Source organism: Anopheles darlingi, chromosome 3 (genome assembly GCF_943734745.1).
Source record: "Anopheles darlingi chromosome 3, idAnoDarlMG_H_01, whole genome shotgun sequence".
NCBI lineage: Eukaryota > Metazoa > Arthropoda > Insecta > Diptera > Culicidae > Anopheles > Anopheles darlingi.
Genome location: NC_064875.1, coordinates 47,080,159 through 47,099,541, shown reverse-complemented (window position 1 = coordinate 47,099,541; position 19,383 = coordinate 47,080,159). Strand labels below are relative to the sequence as shown.

The window sequence follows — 19,383 nt, the reverse complement described above, 5'->3', positions numbered from 1 at the left end:
TAACCGCTCAACCAGCTCACTTTGGTTTCTCTCTTGCGAGTTTTCCTGGTGGAGAAAACCGTTGCCGTTGTGCAGGAGCATTTTCCGGTCGCTACTGCTGCGGCTCCTGCGAATGAGTTTCCAATGTTTTCCTACCCCATAGGCACGGTCGCTCACGCGGTGCGGTGCGCTTCACAACAAACTCTCGGGGCCGCGTGCGCTAAAATCTGGCTGATTTCGTTGCCAGCTCAAAACAGAGAGCATACTATGCTCCCGTTTCTCTCTCACGAAGAGAACGGTCACTACATATCCTCCCAAAAATAAGGACGACACGGGATAGAGGCAGCAGCAGCAGCAACAATCACCGTATCGGACCCGTACACCCAGCACCCAGCGGTAGTGCGAGAACGATTTCCACGCTTTGCGGTCGTATCCGTTTCCGTTTCGTCCGTGTCACGCGTGTACGCTGTGATGAAGAGTAGTGTTGTGTGTGGTGCGCCCGTTTGAGCTCACTTGGTGGCCACCGTTTTGCACCGTTTTACTCCACCAGGATTCCCCAGCTTCCCTTTAGCTCCCCCTTTTCCATCCCGATAGTCTCGATAGCGTACAGACAAACGCTTGCAGAAGTCAGGAACCATCCCGGGTGAGCTAGTGAGAGCTGCAGGAGTCTGCTGTTCTGCCATTCCGGATACTGTTTGCCAAATCCAGCCAGCTCTAAATGCGAGTGCATAGCTGAACACCATTCTGTGCCGTGCAATCATACCCTTCTTTCATCGTTTTCACCCGAAATCGAGTACTTTACGTCTGCTCGCAACATTTTACTCCTGTGCCATCACATCATCCCATCAGGGGCCACCCTGCTGCTACTGCTGCTGATCAATCATTAGGTTTGCTCAAGACACACAAACGTTGCTCACCTTACCTAGCACCGTCTCCGTCGGGAAGCAGGCCAGGTGGAGCTTCTTTGTTCACCCGTCTAGCAGACTACAGCATCCCGGTGGGGGGTACTGGCCGTTCCGCCACCAATCCATTCCACCGTTTGGCCGCCCTGTCTGCAGAGCTATAATTCATCGTGTGTTATTATGTGCGTGCTCGCGTGTACCCGATAGGTAGTGTGCGTGTGTGCGTGTGTGCGCGCGCTTGTTTAAAGGGCCAATTTTTAGGGGCCAAATAGAGGCCCATCTTGCTTACCCCCTCTACAACACACACACACACACACACTCTCGCGTTGATTAACTCCAAACCCGCCTCGGGGCCGGGGGCCAAATCTCGTACCAAATGTTGACCTAAACCTCAAGGCGTAACGACGCAAAGGCGAAGGGAAATCACCATAAAACACGAGAGCGACGCATGCACGCTTCGTGACTCGCGAATAGAAATTTCAAAAACAGTTCGATAAGCCACTCTAGTGCCACGAGTGTCTCTCTGTGACGGTCTGTGTGTGTGTGTTTGTATGTGTATCTGTGTGTGCTCGTTGTGTTCTGCCACAACATTTCGCTAAACAACGCAAAACTAATAAAAGTCCCCTTCCTCCCTCCAGGAAGGAAGCATCCAAAAGATCAACAAACGGCAGCAGCACACCAGCAGCAACCGGGAGTGAATCCCAGTGTGAAGTGTAGTAGTAGCAGCAGCAGCAGCAGCAGTAGCAGCAGCAGCAGAAGTAGGATCAGGAGCAGGGAAGTCTATCAGTAATATCAACATCGACGCGTTGCGCTGCTCTGTGCAAGTGTGTGCGCGTTTGTGTGTGTTTGTATGTGGGTGTGAGTTTATGTGCGAGAGACATAGCTTTCGCCTTCGACCACCCATTTGCAGTGGGTAGGGGAGTGGTTCCATTGTTTCCGCGTGATAGATGCTACGGGAGAGTAACTAAGAACAACAACAAAGCGCAGTAGGCCCTTGCTGAGAGGCGAAGCAGCATTAGCATTAGCAACCGCAGCAGCAGCAGAGCAGGACCTCGGAAACCTCGAAGCAGGCGAGCAGACAGTGAGAGCGAACGAGTGAATTGAACCGAGCGGCTTCGAAAATGTCGACAAACGATGCCAACTTTATGCTGTTTCCAAACATCAACGACTGTTCGTACGTTTCGTGTTACTGGTAAGTGAACAAACCCATCATTCCCCGTGTCCTTCTATTCCGTCCTCCCGGATTCGGAAGGATCATTGTTTGAGCACCGGCACCGGCACCAGGCTCCAGGCTCGTGACACAGGGTAAGGGTGAGGGCTCCCCCACCCCCAAGGTTGGTCTAGTGGAAGCGTCCGCCGGCCATGTTGTGTGCAAATCAATCTTTTCAGCATCATAGCGCATCGGCGTTCGCTGGGACGTTGTTCTTACGCACCACCGAACACCGACCGTCGCCCTCCAAATGTGTGCGAACATAATTTTGACACAGAGACGACGCGGCGACCCCGGGCCGTTCACCCGGGCCCACCCACTCTCCCCACCCACCTCGAAATGGAGACGCCTGGTAGTTGACTTTGGCGCGCGGGTTTTTTTTTCAACCGTTTTTCATAACAAAAGTAGGCACCGAGCTTTCGCGGTCTCTCTAATGCGCTGTACGGTTGCAAGGGACAAGAGGATGCGATCCCGGTACGGGGATATGCGAACGGTGGGAGCGAGCCCAATGCCGCCAGTTTATGTGCAAAAAAAAAAGTATGCGTAGAATCCCTTGCTACACCGGAAGAATGTACGTTCCTCCCGGTCCGGAGGTTGCGATTATGTTTTATGCTGCCTTTGCTAGATGGGCTACATTCTTCGGAAGGCGAACCGGAGTCGACTCCCGCGCTCCTTGTTTGCTTACTGCATTGCCATTGGCCGCAACGTGTGGAGCGCGTGATGGAACAATTTAGGCGCAGCTGCGAGATCCCTCCAGTGAAGTTCAGTTGCTTTTTCTGTGCACGCCCGTGTGTGTGTGTGTGTGTGTCTTGCGATCGCGTTGTTGCTGTCGACCGGGTGTGTGGCGAATGTCCTGGACGGTGCGCTATACGCCGAGAGATGGATGCCATTCGTTAGGGCATTCCGGGGACCCGGACAAAGGACATCGTTTAATAAAGCATCACGGGACGACCGTTCGCCTCGCGCTCGTACTCAGATACTAGCAATCCCCTCGGTTGGATGGTGGCATTGTCGCGACTTTAGATTGGATTACAAAGTTGTACCTGGACAGTTATGGTGCGCCCAGGAAGCTCGTAAGCTTGCGACTGACTGCTGGGTGGGTAATGGTGGTGCGGTAATATTGTTTTCGCTATCGTTGGCTCTAATGCTAATAGTAACAATAATACGAGCTTCTTTCAACTTTGGTAAAACTTTTTTTCCCCCTCTAAATTCGTCACGAATGTTCCAAACTTCACTAGGGACAGTGGGAGGCTGCGTATCGAGAGCTCACTGGAGCTTTGATGATGAATTGATTGCCACTCTCGTGTGTCTCGGCATTTTTAGCCGCTCGAAAGCAAGCAGAAGAAGACGAATGGTTTGTTTGTTAGTTAGTCGCAAGCGTGAGCTCGCTCTTGTTTATCAGATGATAAATTGAGTTCCATAAATTTCTATCCAAAAATTCAACCAAACCCCCCTCCAACCTTAATAAGAAGCAAAATGTGGCTCGTCAGCTGCTCGTGTGTATTAACCAAATTTAACGTTAAAGTGGAATGTCTGCTCGGACTCTTAAATAACTTGGCAAATTGCTCAAATTGTCTGTTTGGCCATTACCATCACCACCACCACCGTTTTTCGGGGGGAGGCCAAGCATAAATCTTACTTCCCTTCTCTCCATTAATCCGATACAAGCTTATGTGACTCTAACTCGTTCATCGTCACCGCGGTCTTGGGCCGTGCTGTTTCTCAGAAACATGCGCTACACAAAGTTTTGCTGCTACCAAGCCAGACTCAAGCAGACAGGGTAACAGAACACACACACACACAAATACATACACCACACCAGGCCTAGGCCAGGGAGGTCTCAGCTTACGTGAGGCTTTGCCAGCCATAAACGTGGCGATATGAGATAAATCTACGGCAGACGCAACACTGCATGCCGCGCGTATGTTTACTCTCGCTTTAAGATGTTTATCCACAAAAGACTTAATTTATTCCCCTCATCCCGCTTCCCTTTTTCTCCAAAAGAAAATCAAACCCATCTCTCCCCAAATGGAAAAATGAATACATCTTTTAAGCAGTTCCGGGGGTCTTTAAGGATGGGCAAATAGAGGAATCCCGCGCAATTTTACGGGTGACCCTTTTACAATGAGGATACTGACGAAATTACCGGGTTAATTTGAGCAGTGCCCACTATCCACTTACGCCGAGAGTGCGGAAACGCAATCAACGCACACCAACGAAGCCGCCAAAAACGAAGAAACCGAAAGCTCAAACCACGAGCTACCTACTCAGACATTCCGGCGCATTTACGAATCCACATCCTTGATTAGGATTGGCGCTCCGGTTGTAGTAGACCCCGCGGTTGCCTTCTCTCACTCACACTGGCACTCGAAGAGAAGAGAAGGCGCAAGAAATCGTGGATTTGAGGAGCGCTTGACCGGATGTGGCCGGAACGGTTTTGCGTGCAGGGTGCGTGCGGCTTTACATCTTCAAAGGGAATCCCGCCGAATCCTGTAATCCTTTGGCTGAAAGGAAAGGAACCCCTGCAAGGCCCATGCCCCAGCCCTTATGCCGTTTCAGAAATCTACAAATTTCTTCCTCTTTTAGAGCGCACCCGGTTTGTATTTGTTAATTTGCCCGGGATATCCGTTTTGGGCCGGGGGGTGGTGCCCCGCCCTCCCGGTGATTGCTGCTGTTACGTTCCGTTTTCCGTACCGGTTGTGTTGATTGCGGAAAGGAATTGCGGACCACCGGATGGACGGACGCACGATCACCACCCATCGTCTCTTTTATTTTCGAATGGAACATTAATGCGCAGGATAGCGAAATGAAAATATCATTTTATGAGGGGTTTCGTTTTTGGTTTAGAACTTTTGGGGTGGTTCTTCGCTTTTGAATAGCGCGTGTTGGCGAATCAATTCAAAATCTTCTAAGAAGAAGCCATTACCATCGAGCTTTGTGGGAATTAGTTAGTTTCTTTTGTGGCTTATCGCAGCAAATATTGCTGATCCGCCTATCAACTTTCGCTAATCGTCTTTATAATCAATTTCCGGCGATTTCGAAGTTTCTGAAAGCAGCATTTCGTATCGATTGTTGCAAAGAATATATTTTTACAATGTAGTTAATAGCCATAAGTATCTGTAATACGCATGAATAAAAAGCAACGCATACGTTAGTCCCAGAGCGCAGCTTAATTTTTTGTTATAAATTTTAATTTTACGGACATGTTATCGACTCACGACAGAATGTAAAATCCTAGATCGATCCGATGATCGACTGTATTTTTATCCGATACTTCAAACACGGTGTCAATCCTGGCCAAAGTGGACGATCAGTCAATCTTGTCGCTCAAATCAGCAGTTGTCAAATGCATGTCAAGAAGCTGTGATTGATTTGTTTCACTTGATGCAAACCACTCAATCATTCGTTGAATTGTGGTTACCGCTAGTAAATGTTCTGTTCGTGATTAAAGGACAAATTGTCGACGTGATTGCTATTTCCTATTGGATCCTTGTGATTTTTTGTATATTTAAATACATCAATACTTTTCATCATACATTTTGAAACGGGTATCGTAACTCTTTCTACAAAAAATCTTTACCACTTGATTCCTTAGGACTAAAAGTTTGTTTCCGTTTGTTAACATTCTGATTTACAACCCAAACAGTAATAATTTTAATGAGTTTTTAATGCTACAGCACAACACAATTCCAGACGTTGCTTATAAAACGTAATTCATACAAATTCATATAATATCGTGACGATGCATGCCAGAAGCACTGGAAAGCATTCCTGTAATAATGCACATACTAATTGTATGGTTTCTGTATCAGCATCGCGGCCGGCAGGAGTCCATCAGGCCACCGAAAACGGTAAACCAAACCGTCATTACTCAAGATAGCGTTCTGATCTGGGCGACAGCTTTGCTGGATTCCTGGCCGTGCGCTGTGACGCTGTCGATATGATGCGGAATGGTATCGCTTGGCACGGCATGAAATGAAATGTATGGTCCGGCGCGCATTTCACCTATTAACTTCATTTCCATTACATCCACGTAATTTCATCACGAAAGTAAGTGCCATCGGAGGTGCCATCGGTGTTGAAGAAGATTGGCCCGGCATTCCTGTGTGTCAACTCCCTCGGGAGGTGGAGAGGTGATAGGGGCGTTGTAGGTAAACGAATCGAGGTGGAACATGCCATGCGCTGGCGCAAATGGAAAGGTGTCGAAGACGCGGGACACGCGGGCAAACCCCCGGACAACCCGGGCATTTTTGTTTATAAACCAGCATGGAATGCCCTCCCCCCCCGGTGCGGGGTCACATGCGGTAAAAGGAAATAACCTTCGGTTGCGTATGTGTTTGTGTATGTGTGTGTGTGTGGAGTAACCTTTGCTTGACCGTTTGACGGTGACTCCTGGTGCGTATATCTTCTGACATTCTACTACCCGTAGCGTAATGGTGTCCAGTCCCGGGTTTTATGCTATCTGCGAACGTTTCTGCCTAACGAGTACCAACGAGCCCGTTCGCTGTCTTTGACATGCTCGTCATTATCCGGGCTCATCGGCCGTTACCGTCGAAGGGACCACGTGGGCATTTTTCCGAGAAGTGTCCTTACCGGGTTCATCCGAAGAATTGCTACTTTGCTGCCGTTCCGATTCGTAATACCAACGGTGCAGCACCGGCGGCAGTAGTACACCAAATGAGTAGCAAGTATTTTGGCGCCGTTGGTATATTAGACTTACCGCCGCCCTGCATCGCTCTAGTATGACGTAGTAGAAAATTCGGGAATGTCTACTAGCCCTGTTGGCTACTCTGGATGTCGGCTGAATGGTTGATATTACATTTTTGCTCTTTTAAGAGGTATGACAGAAAAAGGAAGAAAGAGAGAGAGAGAGAGAGAGAGAGAGAGAGAGAGAGAGAGAGAGAGAGAGAGAGAGAGAGAGAGAGAAAGATACGCTCTGTTTCTTTTACACCTAATGGGTGCTGCAGAGTGATTTGATGGCTGCGGTTGCGTTTCTTCTCTAGCGTCTACTCTCTAGGGCTCTGGATTTTGTAAAGGCCTTTGTGCCGAATATTGCATTTACTTTTGTGGCAGTTTTGATTTGGTCGGGGCCCTGGTACTTTATGTCGAGTGTAATGGATGGAGGAATGAAACCCCCCCCCCCCCCCAAGGATGTGATCGTTATCAGAATTTACATTTACCCCCGAGGGGGTCGAGATTTTCCCAAGAAGTGCTTTATGGATATATTATTTTTCTTTGCTCCGCCTGTTTGTGCTTTTCATTTGCTATCGTTTGCGAGGTTTCTCTTCTTTTGAATAGTTCATCGGACGGAATGTTATTATGCTATTTCGTAGGAGTTTCATTAAAATTTGCTCGTTCCTTAGCTTTGCACTTTATAACCGTCTTTTCGCTTCTATGTTAACGATTTTTTCTACGCCTTTTTAACATAATTTCATCCTTTTCTAAAATATACTAACATTAAATTTTATAAGCACTGCTTTTTTCGGGCTTTCCGTGTTTTTTTCTTGACTCTATTTGATTCTTTTCAAAATGTATTTTTTATTTATATGTTACAAAAAGTAGCAAACTTTATAAGTTGAATATATTGGAACATAGTTACTAAAATTATCAATCAGTTAGTCGTTTTAAATTTTCAGGTTTTTTAGTACACAATTCGTCATTGATCATTATTTGTTATGTCCTTTGGTTATTTCATACTTACCTTCGTTCTTTCTTCTACGCAAGTTCTATATCGAACTTTCGTTTTTAGTATTTACATCTTTCATCGCTAATATCCTTAATTACAGTTTGCAAAGGTAACACAACAACCTGATAGGCGTGCAATTTAATCAATGATTTAATCAATGAAGAAGACTTTCATACCGACACATTAAATAATCTACCATGCCCCTCTTATTTTACGTGCTGCTGTCAGCATTTCAGTTTTCATTTTCTACATTAAATTATATCAAGCCATCTTGGATGCTTCTGCGGCAAACCGGCACCGCCGGTGACGGTGACGGTGACGGCGACGAACGGTCTCACCAGGATATGGCTGTGTGCGATAGCTGACCGCACAAATAACCTTTTTAACCTGCTTTTAGCCTTGTCAATTTGACCTGCTTCTCTGTTTAATTTTGCCCCTGTCCTGTTCCTCCTGTAGTAGCCGCGCATCGTTCGGTTCGATCGACCGCAACCTTTCAAACAGTATGCTCGAACCAACGAGCAGCAGCAGCAGAAGCAGAACGAGCTATGACCGGCCCGTAGACACAGCACATCGACCAGCATCGGCATCGAGCAAAAAGAAATGTGTTTTTCTTTGGTGCCCTTGGTGTGTGTGTGCGCGTGCTTGTTGTGCGCGCGCGACATTGAATCATCAGCGGCAGATTTTGCGGCAGCTTTCGGTGGCTGGCCTGGCCGACACACAAATGTCACGAATGCTTCACGACAACACGGCACCACACACAACACACTCGACTCGGGCGGGGAACATTAGTCCTGAACGGTATTCACGTACAGTAGCCCAGACCAGCACAATGGCGGAGGGAGGAGGTAGAGCGGTGGGTTGGGATTCCACAACCGAGCACGAGCGTGCAAGATAAAGTGCCAAAGACGTAGGAGCGTACCGGGGGCAACGGACGACGCAGCAGCAGCTAGCGGAAAAGCGGCCATCATCCGGCTGAATTGCCCCCCAGGCCATTGAATAGTGTTTCGCCATTCGGTAGGCTTATGTCGCCTACCGCCCCCCGTCCCAAAACGCTCGATGCTTCACCACGTAGTCCTTCCCCCCGGGGAGGGGTTAGGAGCAGCCAGACATTGGTCTCAATAGGCGAGATGGCCACTTTTTGGGTGGGGGAAGCTTTTGCTCTTCCCATCTCCCACGAGCAGTGATATCGTTAGCGCGCTACATGCTAGCGAGTTGCTGCCTTCAGTCTGGTCCTTGTCTCACTGCTGCTGCTTCCTTTGCTGTTCGATTTGCTTTAACCTTCCCATCCGAACATGCTCCTAATGCAGATATGCTCGGTAATGGGTTGTGTAGGGGGTTTGTTCTTTTCTTTTCGTTTTTTTTTCGGGGGCTTCTGCTCCTCGAGTCAGTCGAGTGTATCCGGTTGCGGTCGAGCAGGGCGAGCTTTCATGGAGTGTACACTCCACACTCCACGAGCTTCGGAGATCAAGAATGTACGCCGCTGTTCATCCTCTCGTCCGCCACGTACGGGGGTCAATAAGATGCGTGATTCTCTTTCCAATCACATCCTTTTTTTATGGTTCTGCCTGCGATTCCTAATGGCGCGCCGTCGTTCGTTGCCGTTGGCATACATCGAGAGATGAACAACCGCTCTCCTCCAAACGAGTCTTACACATTACGACGTCGGTGCCAAAGGCGGACGTCCTTTGGCCGAATGTGTGAAGTGATTTTCTTTTTGCGATTGCTGCACTGTTGGCCAATTTTTTTTTGCGGGGAGGCTGATTGCTGATGCGCTGCTGCATACAGAACATGTCACTGTTGTCGAGATAAAGAGAGGGAATGAAGGTTGTTGTTATAGTCCACCACTTCCACCAACCGAGTTCTGGCGAATTGGAAGGCAATCCACTGCACCAGTGAACCGTATTTGACCTTTTTGTTTTTGCTAATGTCGATGAAGCTGCTGTTGCTGCTGCTGCTGCTGATGATGATGATGGTGATGATGATGTTTCACAGCTTCACCTTTATTGTGTCACGTTCGAGGTCGCTTCTTCATTCCCTACCGTACCGGTGCCGGTTCGTCACGGAGTTGGGATAAACATAAGGATAAAAGTTCATTATGGCCAATCGTTTTCGGTACGGTTCACGGGGCATTCCGAGCTGCCGAGCAGAAGCACCAGCAGCATCAGGAATGTAATCGAACGGAAACGGAAGGTGCTTCAGCGCCAGACAGAATCAGAAAAACGGTCCCGTTTGTGCGCTGTTACACACGCGGCCGTTGATCAGTTAACCTTCTCCTGCTCCTCCTGGCAAAAGGTCATTTGTTCGCCGGACTACTTGATGATGGGTGTGCTTTGTCGGCCGTTTCCATTGCACATGTCTGTGTTGGGCAATGAATTTCACGAATTCTCCGGGGAACATGGTTTTTGGCCTCTTCCGAAACTTTATTTCGTACTTCTTTATTGAGCGACATTGAACAGTCGTTGAAGGTGTATTGCGATTGAACCTTCGGCTCACGTTGTGTGTGGTTCACATGTTCTTTTATGCTGAACCGGGTGTGCTCTATGACATTCTGCCATTATTGAATGACAAGTACTTTCTTTTGTGTTCGGTTCGGTTTTACTCTCCTACAGTTCAGCGTTCAGATGTTAGAACGTGAAAGCGTTCCCTTTTGTACGTATCTCTCTTTGTCTCTCCACCTCCCTTCTTTTCAGGCCTTTAGGAATAATTCATTTTCATTATTCGCTGCTCGGGCACGATTTTGGAAGTTGTGCTGCGAAACGGCTTGCAGGACAGTTCCAAGCTTCGATCTGGCTAGAGCCTTGACCAGACCAGTGGCACGGCCGGGATTGGCTTAGCTCAGTTGCTGAAATGTAGGTCAACCGTACCGAGTGCCTTTGCAAGGAAGGTCTAGCCAAACTGCTTCATTTGCATGCGTTCGAATGATTTTGCGATTCGCAAACTGCCAGGCACATATTTTGGGGATGTGTGTGTGTTGAGGTTTGCGAAACGAAGTGAAATGAAAATGCCTTCGTTCGGAGTGGAATGAGCTGCCTTGGTAAGATAGTAGAAACGTGCGCAGGCATTTGCGTGAGAGGGAAATTAATTTAATTTGAATAACGATGATGCAAAAGAGAACGAAACATATTTGGGCAGAAAGCAAGAAAAGCAGGAATTTTTAATACCGTTTGCAACACATAGCAATGCAGCTAGAGCAGTCGAAGAGTTTCATTGGAGAAAGTCAAGAAGTCAAGAAAAAACAGTAAAAGTAAAGGGAAAATCATAAAAAAAACGTAAATCAAAGTTTTTGAATAGATAACTTAAAAGGAAAATTGGAAAAATAACTTAAAAGGATAACTTAAAAGGACTTTGGTATACGGTTTAAAAACACTTTAACACTGCACAATACAAAAAAACCCAAAAAACCATATAACAAAAAAAATGAAGAATCTCTTCAAACAAAAAAGTTGGGGATAATTTGGCAAGAAGTGCACATAAACCGTGTATTATTTTGAGAAATTGCAAGCAAAACATGTATCCCATTACATTTTACTATCCCGGTTTCGGTTACGGCTCCTGCTCACATTCCAATCAGCATCAAGCGATGAAACTTTCCTAACAACCGAAAACCGATTTAGAATGATTATGACGGCCACGGCCACGCGGGATCCAAAAAACGCCGAAATCAAAGTTCACCGAGCATCGCACGCTACACCAGCAATCTTGCACCAGCAATTTGGTGCGGTCCCGGGGTGCACTAGTGCTGCACTTGAAGCTGTTGATATTGCTACGCGAAATTGACTCGGCATGCTGACCAGAGAGGAGAGAATGCCGCCATGCAAGCCGGGCCGGCCACCGGCTGCACACGCGAGATATGCAATTTGAACTTGCCGATGGTGGACCGCTTTGCACCGCTGCTTCACGGCGACTACTACTTCAACGACCACCAAGGAAGAGCACAAGCATGTGTAGCATACAGAGCATCAGCATGTACATGTACGCGAGTATGTATGGTGCTGGTGCCTTAGCCCCGGAGGCTACTTTTACCGTGCATTGCAGCCACTGTTTCGAAGTACCACTCGCGCCGCGCATTGGCTTTTATGGTGTGACAAAAGGCTATCGTGTTCGTAGTCGTCTCTCTCTCTCTTGTCCTCATCAGCAGAGTGCGCGTCATGCACACACACACACACACACACACACTTTGTGCGTCGTATGTTTTTTGATCTTTGGGTACCTTTTTATGGTACACTTGCGATTGGCATGAGGAGAGAGAAAGGCGTCATTGAAGGCTTTAAAGCACGGTCGATCACGGTCTCATATCAAATTATGCTTTATTTATTCATATCCAAAAGCAATCAAACGATGGTTTCTTCTTCTTCTTCTTCTTCTTCTTCTCATTTTGCTGCAGCGTGTAAGCGTACAAATTGTAACTTTATACGAGTGAAAGTAAATTATATTATAAACTATATTATACACACTATTGTAAACTATATTAATCATCAATCTTATGGCATCGCCACACGAGCGCTCGTGTATTCTAATGCACAGTTTGCGTTTTGATGCGTTATGATTAGTCTTTTTCGCGTACAAGATTAAGATAAAAAGGACGCACACACATACACACACACACACACGGTTTGACTGGGACGGCTGGGCCCGACTAATCGCTATACACGGTGAAGGTTTCATGGAAATATGCTCGCATGATCCTCGGCAATAAGCTTTACTCCCAGGTCCCAGCGGACAGTACCATGTTCCGTAAAAAAACGCGAAACCAACTGGTAGTCTGGACAGAGCGCTCGTTGGTTGATTAATTTAATAAGTCACCACGGGATGTGCACACATGCAGCCTTCCCCAAAAACCCACAATAAAATCGCTGCATAATTCGGGTGGCCTACCTTCCGGGAGATAACAGTCTGCTCCGCTTTCCGTAGACCGGAAGTTGATTGTTTTAAAGAACTTAAAGACGCATACCTGGTGCGTACGCATCGAAACCAATGTGGAACCCCTGAGGTGGGCCCTGAAAGCGCGTTTAACGAGCTGACGAATACGACGACGGGAGTCCATAAAAGGGGGCCAGAAAAAAAAAACTCACCGGAACTTTGTGTGAGGTCTGCCCTCGTACCCAGCCCTTCGCAAACACACTGGTCACTGGCGCCTGGAGGCCTCTAATACCCTCCGCACCCATCGCATGTTAACCCATAATAAGGAGCGCTTTACAGCCTTTTCGGTGCGCTTAGACGCGTTGCCCAGGATCCAGGAGCATCGTCGCCATCGCGCGGTTGGCGCCGAAGTCTCGTTGGCTGGCCTCGGTCGCCTCGTGTGTGTGTGTGTGTGTGTTTGTGAGGAGGTCAGTGTTAACGCAACAATGTAGGCTACCACCGATGTTGGCCAACAAAGGTGCTCATGGTGCTCATGGTGCTGGTACTGGTGGTGATGGTGCCCTTTTTGGGACGATAACGATCCATCGTCGGCTCCTGCGGACGATACTGACTGCGATGCGAGATGGTCCTGCTGATGGTCACGTACCCATAATTTACGCGCTCTTCAGAAGAAGCACCGACGGTGTTGACCCACGTTGGTCGTGATGTGTGATGTTTCGGGCATATACACGCTTCGTGCAGGGGGCACCCTCGACCTCATATATCAAAGTGATTTCCTTTCGAAAGCGGATACCACTTCGCAGGAAGGTGATGGACCCCATTTCCGTGGTCCAGGGACGTGGGGCGCCTTGAAGGGCGAGCTCTAGTGGCCGAGTCGAGCGAGTCGAGAGGTAATAAGGGGCTACTACACTCTTTGCGATGAGATCAGGGCGAGGTTCAAGTGAGCACGGCTAAACTGTTGCACATGCCCGTGGTGTGGCAAGTGCAGACGATGATTCTCGCCACCGCCCACCCGCCGTGTTGCATTCCTGACACTTTTGGATTGGATTTGAACCGGCCATGGACTCCGGAAGTCGGATGGGCTTGGGCTGCGAGCCCGAGGGGGGGAACACTGGCTATCGAAAGTACATGATTTATGCAACGGAAACATGGTTTTCGTTTCACCTAGGAAGACGCAACGGGATGGGAAAGGGAGCAATTGCTTGAAATGGATAGTACAGTTGAACGGAAAACAATGGCAGGCCCACGGTTGGAAGTTTCTGTTTCCGATCACTTTTTAAGCTTACAAAGGGACGGGACTCTAGAACTTCTGCGTTTAATTGATACCCCAATTCTCGGCCTAATGATTGATGATCTCAAGTTCTTCTCTAAACGCTTTCGTCTTATTAATTAATGGCTTGCGCTGTTTCGGGTCTTCTTATCCCTTTCATTTATTTCGATTAGTGATTAATTTTGTACGTTCTTTCTTTTTGATTTCATTGGAATTTTGAAAGTATTCATGCATTTATTACTTCTGATTGATTGATTGATTAATGCTTTTAGATAATATATTACTCTTATAAGGATCGATACGTAGGGTTTGAAAATATGTTTTATCCTCTTACATATTCTTTTATTTACCGCTATTTTCTCTGATAAGATTTTCCAGGGTTTATTTTTGAGCTATTTGTTTTAAACTTTTTGAACACGTTGAGCATTTACTTGAATCGCTAATCTGAGAGAATGTACCAATAACATAGTGAATAGCATAGTGAAGCTTGGCTTTGCAAATTAAAATTACTTTTGTTATGCAATGCGTTAGCTCATTACACTGCAATCAATTACATTCGTAAAAAACAGATCCTTATTTTTCCAGTTGATAATGAGGCATCTGGATGCAGTTTAAACAATCGTTCAAAATATTTCAATTAATTAAAATGGTCTAATCTTGTTATTTCCATTGAGAATAAAATAGAAATCCGACCGAAAAACTTAAGTTAGTTGCATACTTTAGCAAACAAAGTTTATCCTCTAATAATAAAATAAAGAAATAACATAAATTAATCTCAAATGACAAAGTACACAATTGGATTTATAATTTACTTTTTCAACGAATTATTGGTTTCTTCTCTCCCCTTTGGAGTGGGCTTAATCAAAACGAAATGAGTTCATCCACGAGATCGAGCAGGATAATCGTAAACAACTAGGTTGAATAATCGATTATGCTTAATTTCCAGATTTCCATATCCAACTCACTACTGCCCTTGGTGTATATTTCATTTCTTTTTCTCTCCCAACTCAATTTACACACCACACCGACACTGCTCTGCCATTGCTCTGCTGTGCCAAAAATGGTCATGTAGTACTGCGTGGGGTACGTAGTGGAAACAGAAACAAGCATCAAAACAAAAAACCGCAACGATTGGACCGCTAATTTCCATTTAAATTAAATGCAAATTCCCATTTTTACCGTTCCAGCAATGGGGCAGCAATGGGTTGACAAGGTTTTGGGTTGGTCGCGTGAGGTGATCGATTGTTGTGCCACGCAGTCAGCCACCATTTTTCGAAGACTGTCACATTCCATCACATTTCATTCATACCACACACCCACAACGCTAAGCTTACCCCAACGCCCGCAGCGGACAGCTACTCCCACGTGGCTGGGATAAAAATATGCGAAAAGCGACAACCTTTGACCGATCACCGTTGCGCACAATGATCGGGCGGATCAAAGACGACGACCGCGCTGCTCTTCCACTCCGGTGGGGTGAATGATCGGTGTATCATTCAGCAGTTGGTGTATGCCGATGTTTATCCGCCACCTCCGGAGCTCGGGTGTCGTAGACGTTTACTGTCTGGGAAGATTTATCTGCATGTCGGACCATGCGCGGATATGCGGGAACCAAACCGCGGCTCTATATTGGATGATAGCATTTTCCGAACCGTTGACCGACCCGAAGACATCGGATTTCTTGGAATTATCTTCAAAGGACAGCGAAGCGGCTCAGCTGCTGTACCTTTGGTCAGTATGGTGTTCACTGGAATGAATCTGTCGCATTTACCTCACATTGTTATTCGTAAGAAAACAGCTTTCCTGTAGCCCAGAAGGTCTCTCTGCCTTACAATAAAATGCTGGCAAGCTGAAGATGTGTATGTGGCAGTACAAAGCAGCTGCTCCATTAAATTGTTTTCATTCAAAGCATTCAATGTAGTGTGGGTATCGCATACTCGCATCTCAATTGCAGCTCCAGAACAGCTTCACAGCAGCCACTCCACTCCACTCCAGGCATATCTAGATAAGCGTGACATACCTGGGTAATACCAGACCGGGGCAGCAGTTATATAGACACACGCGACACACAGACACGTCGGAGCACGGTGAGCCCCAAACTCGAAACGATATGCAATCTCGTCCATAATGCCGTTGTCATGATTTGAATAATTCGATGTGAATTTTTCATCCTCCATCCGCATTGTGAAGAACCGTCCCACAGCGCGACATCGATAGACCGAGCCTAGTGTTCCTTGTTCCTTGCTCTTTGGGTGCTGGTGCCATCCCAAACCCAAACCACTCGCTTCAATCCGATGCCAAAGGCAGAGCCAGCAAAGACCGGCCCGGCCCGGCCCGGCCCGGCCCGGCCCGGTGTAGGATAAACAAATGCGTTCAAAGCCTTTCGTGGAAAAGGCTTGGAGTGTAGCAGCGTGTCGATGCGAGAGCTCCCGACCTTAGCATTCGCCGCACCTCACTTCAGCAAACGGAACCTCAGCTCACGGACTGAAGAAGAAGTGGACATTGATGGAGACAACGTTCGCTGGGTTCGCGCTTCGCTTCAAGCCTTCTTCAAGCAGGATCGCTGCAAAGGTGCCGGATAATCGATTCTCGGTCTCGGTCTCGGTCTTCTTTTTGGACACCCCTGGGATGCGACCCGGCATGGCGAAATTGGCGAAGAAGAGTTGGAATTTATTTGAATAAATCCTAGCTAGGGTGTCTGAATGTCTCCGTTTTTTTGTCGCTTGTGTGTGTATGCGTGCGTGTGCGGCTCTTTGGGGTTCTTTCTTCGTGATAAACATGTTGCGTCGTCCGATGATGATGGGATGGTGGATCGTTTGTCGGAGGAAAACCCCTCCCCGGCGTTCGGTCCTGCCTCTGTGTTGCTCGAAGAACGCCGAAGGTGACAAGGACGCAGACACACACCGTTGGTGATGAATTGTTTTATTCCCTCGAGATAGCGGATGAGAGCGGGTGCTGCGTTCAGGTGGTGTGGATGGAACCGGGTTGGAAAATGCGTTTAGGATCCATCGACGCCAGTCCGGGAGAGCCGTGAATTCGGCAGAGATGAGCTAGGTATTTCTCCGGGAGGAATTTATTTCGCCTTCAATCAGGGAGCACACCGGTGCAGTCCGGGGTACGGTTCGGTGGTTTTGGTAAATACCAGAATGAAATTGAATTTTGTGGCCCTGAATGATAAAACATTCTGTCCCGATAGCGCTGCTGGTTGGTTTGGTTGGTGGAAATATTTTGTCGTTTATTGCAACCTGCACACCATTAGAAGTAGTTATCAACTGTAATTAAATTATAATTAGACATTACAACACTGCTTGAAATGAAAATTCATTGTTTATTAAGGGAGAATATTTATAGGCATCGCATTTCGGATTCAGTTAAATATTTTTGTTCTGTAAATGGCTGTTGTAACGCAAATAAGTTTAGGTAAATTTGTTACACCCAGTAGCTGTTGCTGTCCACTACTGCATACAGGGCATCCTTGCTATTGGAATTTTATCCATTTTCAAATGAAATCAAAGTTCAAAAGTGTGTGGATTTATCACCGGTAAAATTATTTGCATTTTCAGTCAACCTTTTTAAATTTTATTTGGATGGTTCAATAGCTTTTATACAACTAATAGAGTCTGAAGCAAGAAGAAAAATAAAAATAACAATAACATCATGGAGTTGTCATGAAGTCGATACCTGAATAAAGAACATTTAGAATTATTTAATGTACCCGGGTACATTTAACCCTGATACTTTTAATAATTTTTCTACATCCCGTAGAATTTATTTTTATGTTTATTCTACAATTAAAATAATACTTAAATATTGTTGACTAACAAATTAACAAACATTCTATAAAGGCGTCATCGCGGGGTTAGGATTCTCGTCCTGCAAACGACCGACCATAACACCGCAAGGACGAATAATGAATGTGATGGAACACTGGATTCTTGATCCTCCGATGGTCAGTCATTATCTTCGTATCTCGCTGTCGCTGTTCGAGCTGTGCTTTCGAACAATCCGGGTCACACATAACGAGTTCCACATTTCCACCGTTTGCTCTTCCGTTTTGCTGTCGGAAAATGCGATCGAAACTCAGCGATAACCACCGATCCACCTCGTCCGATTTCATTACTTTCGGCTCGTCGTACCAAATTTTGTGGCTTTCGTGGCTCAAAATGCACGTGTCCTTCACCGGTGCGTGCGTCGTTCAGCTACGGGCACTCCGACTCCGACTGGTTTTTGTCCTCCTGTTTCTGTTCTGCGGTTTTTTGTTTCGGTTTGCAATACCTTACGAGGTTGCGAACATAATCCACATCATTATTTACGGCCAGCCAGCCAGCCAGAAGCCGAGCGAATGCAAAATCCAAACGAAAAAGTTTAATAATGCCATTTCTTTATCAAACGACGACGCCACGCCACGCGACGCGTACGACCAGCGAATCCGTGCCATCGTCTGGTTGGTATCGGCTATGAAACTCCGGTGGTCCGGTCGGTTCCAACGATGGTTTCAAGCACAGAACGAAAAGGGGGGCTTTTAGCTATCGGTGGATCGGTCTCTTTGGCGGTCACCGGCCCGAAAAACCGAGAGTTCGAGTCCGTGGCTCAACACGTACTGCTCAACTTTTGGACGGGGCGAGATGTGCTTCGAAGTTGGCAAAGAAAATCCTCGGCTTCTCCTCGGTTTGACCTTGTACCCATGTCAGAGAAGAGGTGCTGTTAGAAGTTAGTTAGGTATGTGCCGCGCCCCTTCGTCGCCGTGCGTCGTCGTCGTGTGAGTCACGCAACCGACAACAATATGCGTGACGTGAAACCAGCCCGTGGAGCGTCGCTCGGCCGCATTAGGATCCCTTAGCATCCCCGGAGTGATGAAAAGCTTTCGTCGTTCGTTTCCACCTTTATGCGGAAATTCCACCGCACGCGCGCGCGTGTGTGTGTGTGTGTAGGGGGAAGGCGTGAAGATTGAAAAGCTTTTCCCCTGTCACTCCACACCTATCGGTCGATTCGTTTTGCCGCACTCCAGATGAATGCGTATCTCCATTACCTGCGCCCATCGCATCACATTGATGAGGGTGATGAAAATGGAAAATGGAAATGTCGATGGATGTTAACTGAAGGGGGAGGGGAAGCTTTTCGCGAAATCGCTTCACCACTCCTTCCTTTCACCATTAACAGGTTCAAAGAGCCGTTGGCTCGAAGGTGTAAACCCGGGAATAAACGAAGAAGAACATCATTTAGATTGAAATCCAGGTGCACGCTCGAGCTTCGGCTCCTCGAAAACGACATGCAATTACCGATTTTTTGCTAATTATGATTTGCGCATACCGGGCCCACCGTCGATGACCATCGACCGGCCCTGTCCATCGATGCCCTCGGTGGAGGGCCCAAAATATAACTAATTATTTTTCCATTAGCGGATGCTAGCGGAAGGCCTGGCCTGCTGCTTGTGCCTATCTATCGGTTAGCTCGCTAGCCGTGGTTTCCGGTAGAA

The 19,383-nt window shown here is 47.1% G+C and overlaps 1 protein-coding gene across 2 annotated transcripts in view; it reads left to right on the top strand.

Moving 5' to 3' along the window:
* LOC125954037 (protein N-terminal glutamine amidohydrolase) overlaps nt 1–19,383 on the top strand; it is a 37,916-nt gene that overhangs the window by 793 nt on the left and 17,740 nt on the right. The window contains exons 1-2 of one of the 2 annotated variants that reach the window (XM_049683988.1): nt 388–472; nt 1,520–2,073. In XM_049683988.1, the coding sequence (XP_049539945.1) occupies nt 2,003–2,073 (71 nt within the window). In that variant the 5' untranslated portion in view covers nt 388–472; nt 1,520–2,002. Of the gene's footprint in view, nt 1–387; nt 473–1,519; nt 2,074–19,383 lie in introns of those variants that run through there. The other variant, XM_049683987.1, reaches the window with a different exon arrangement.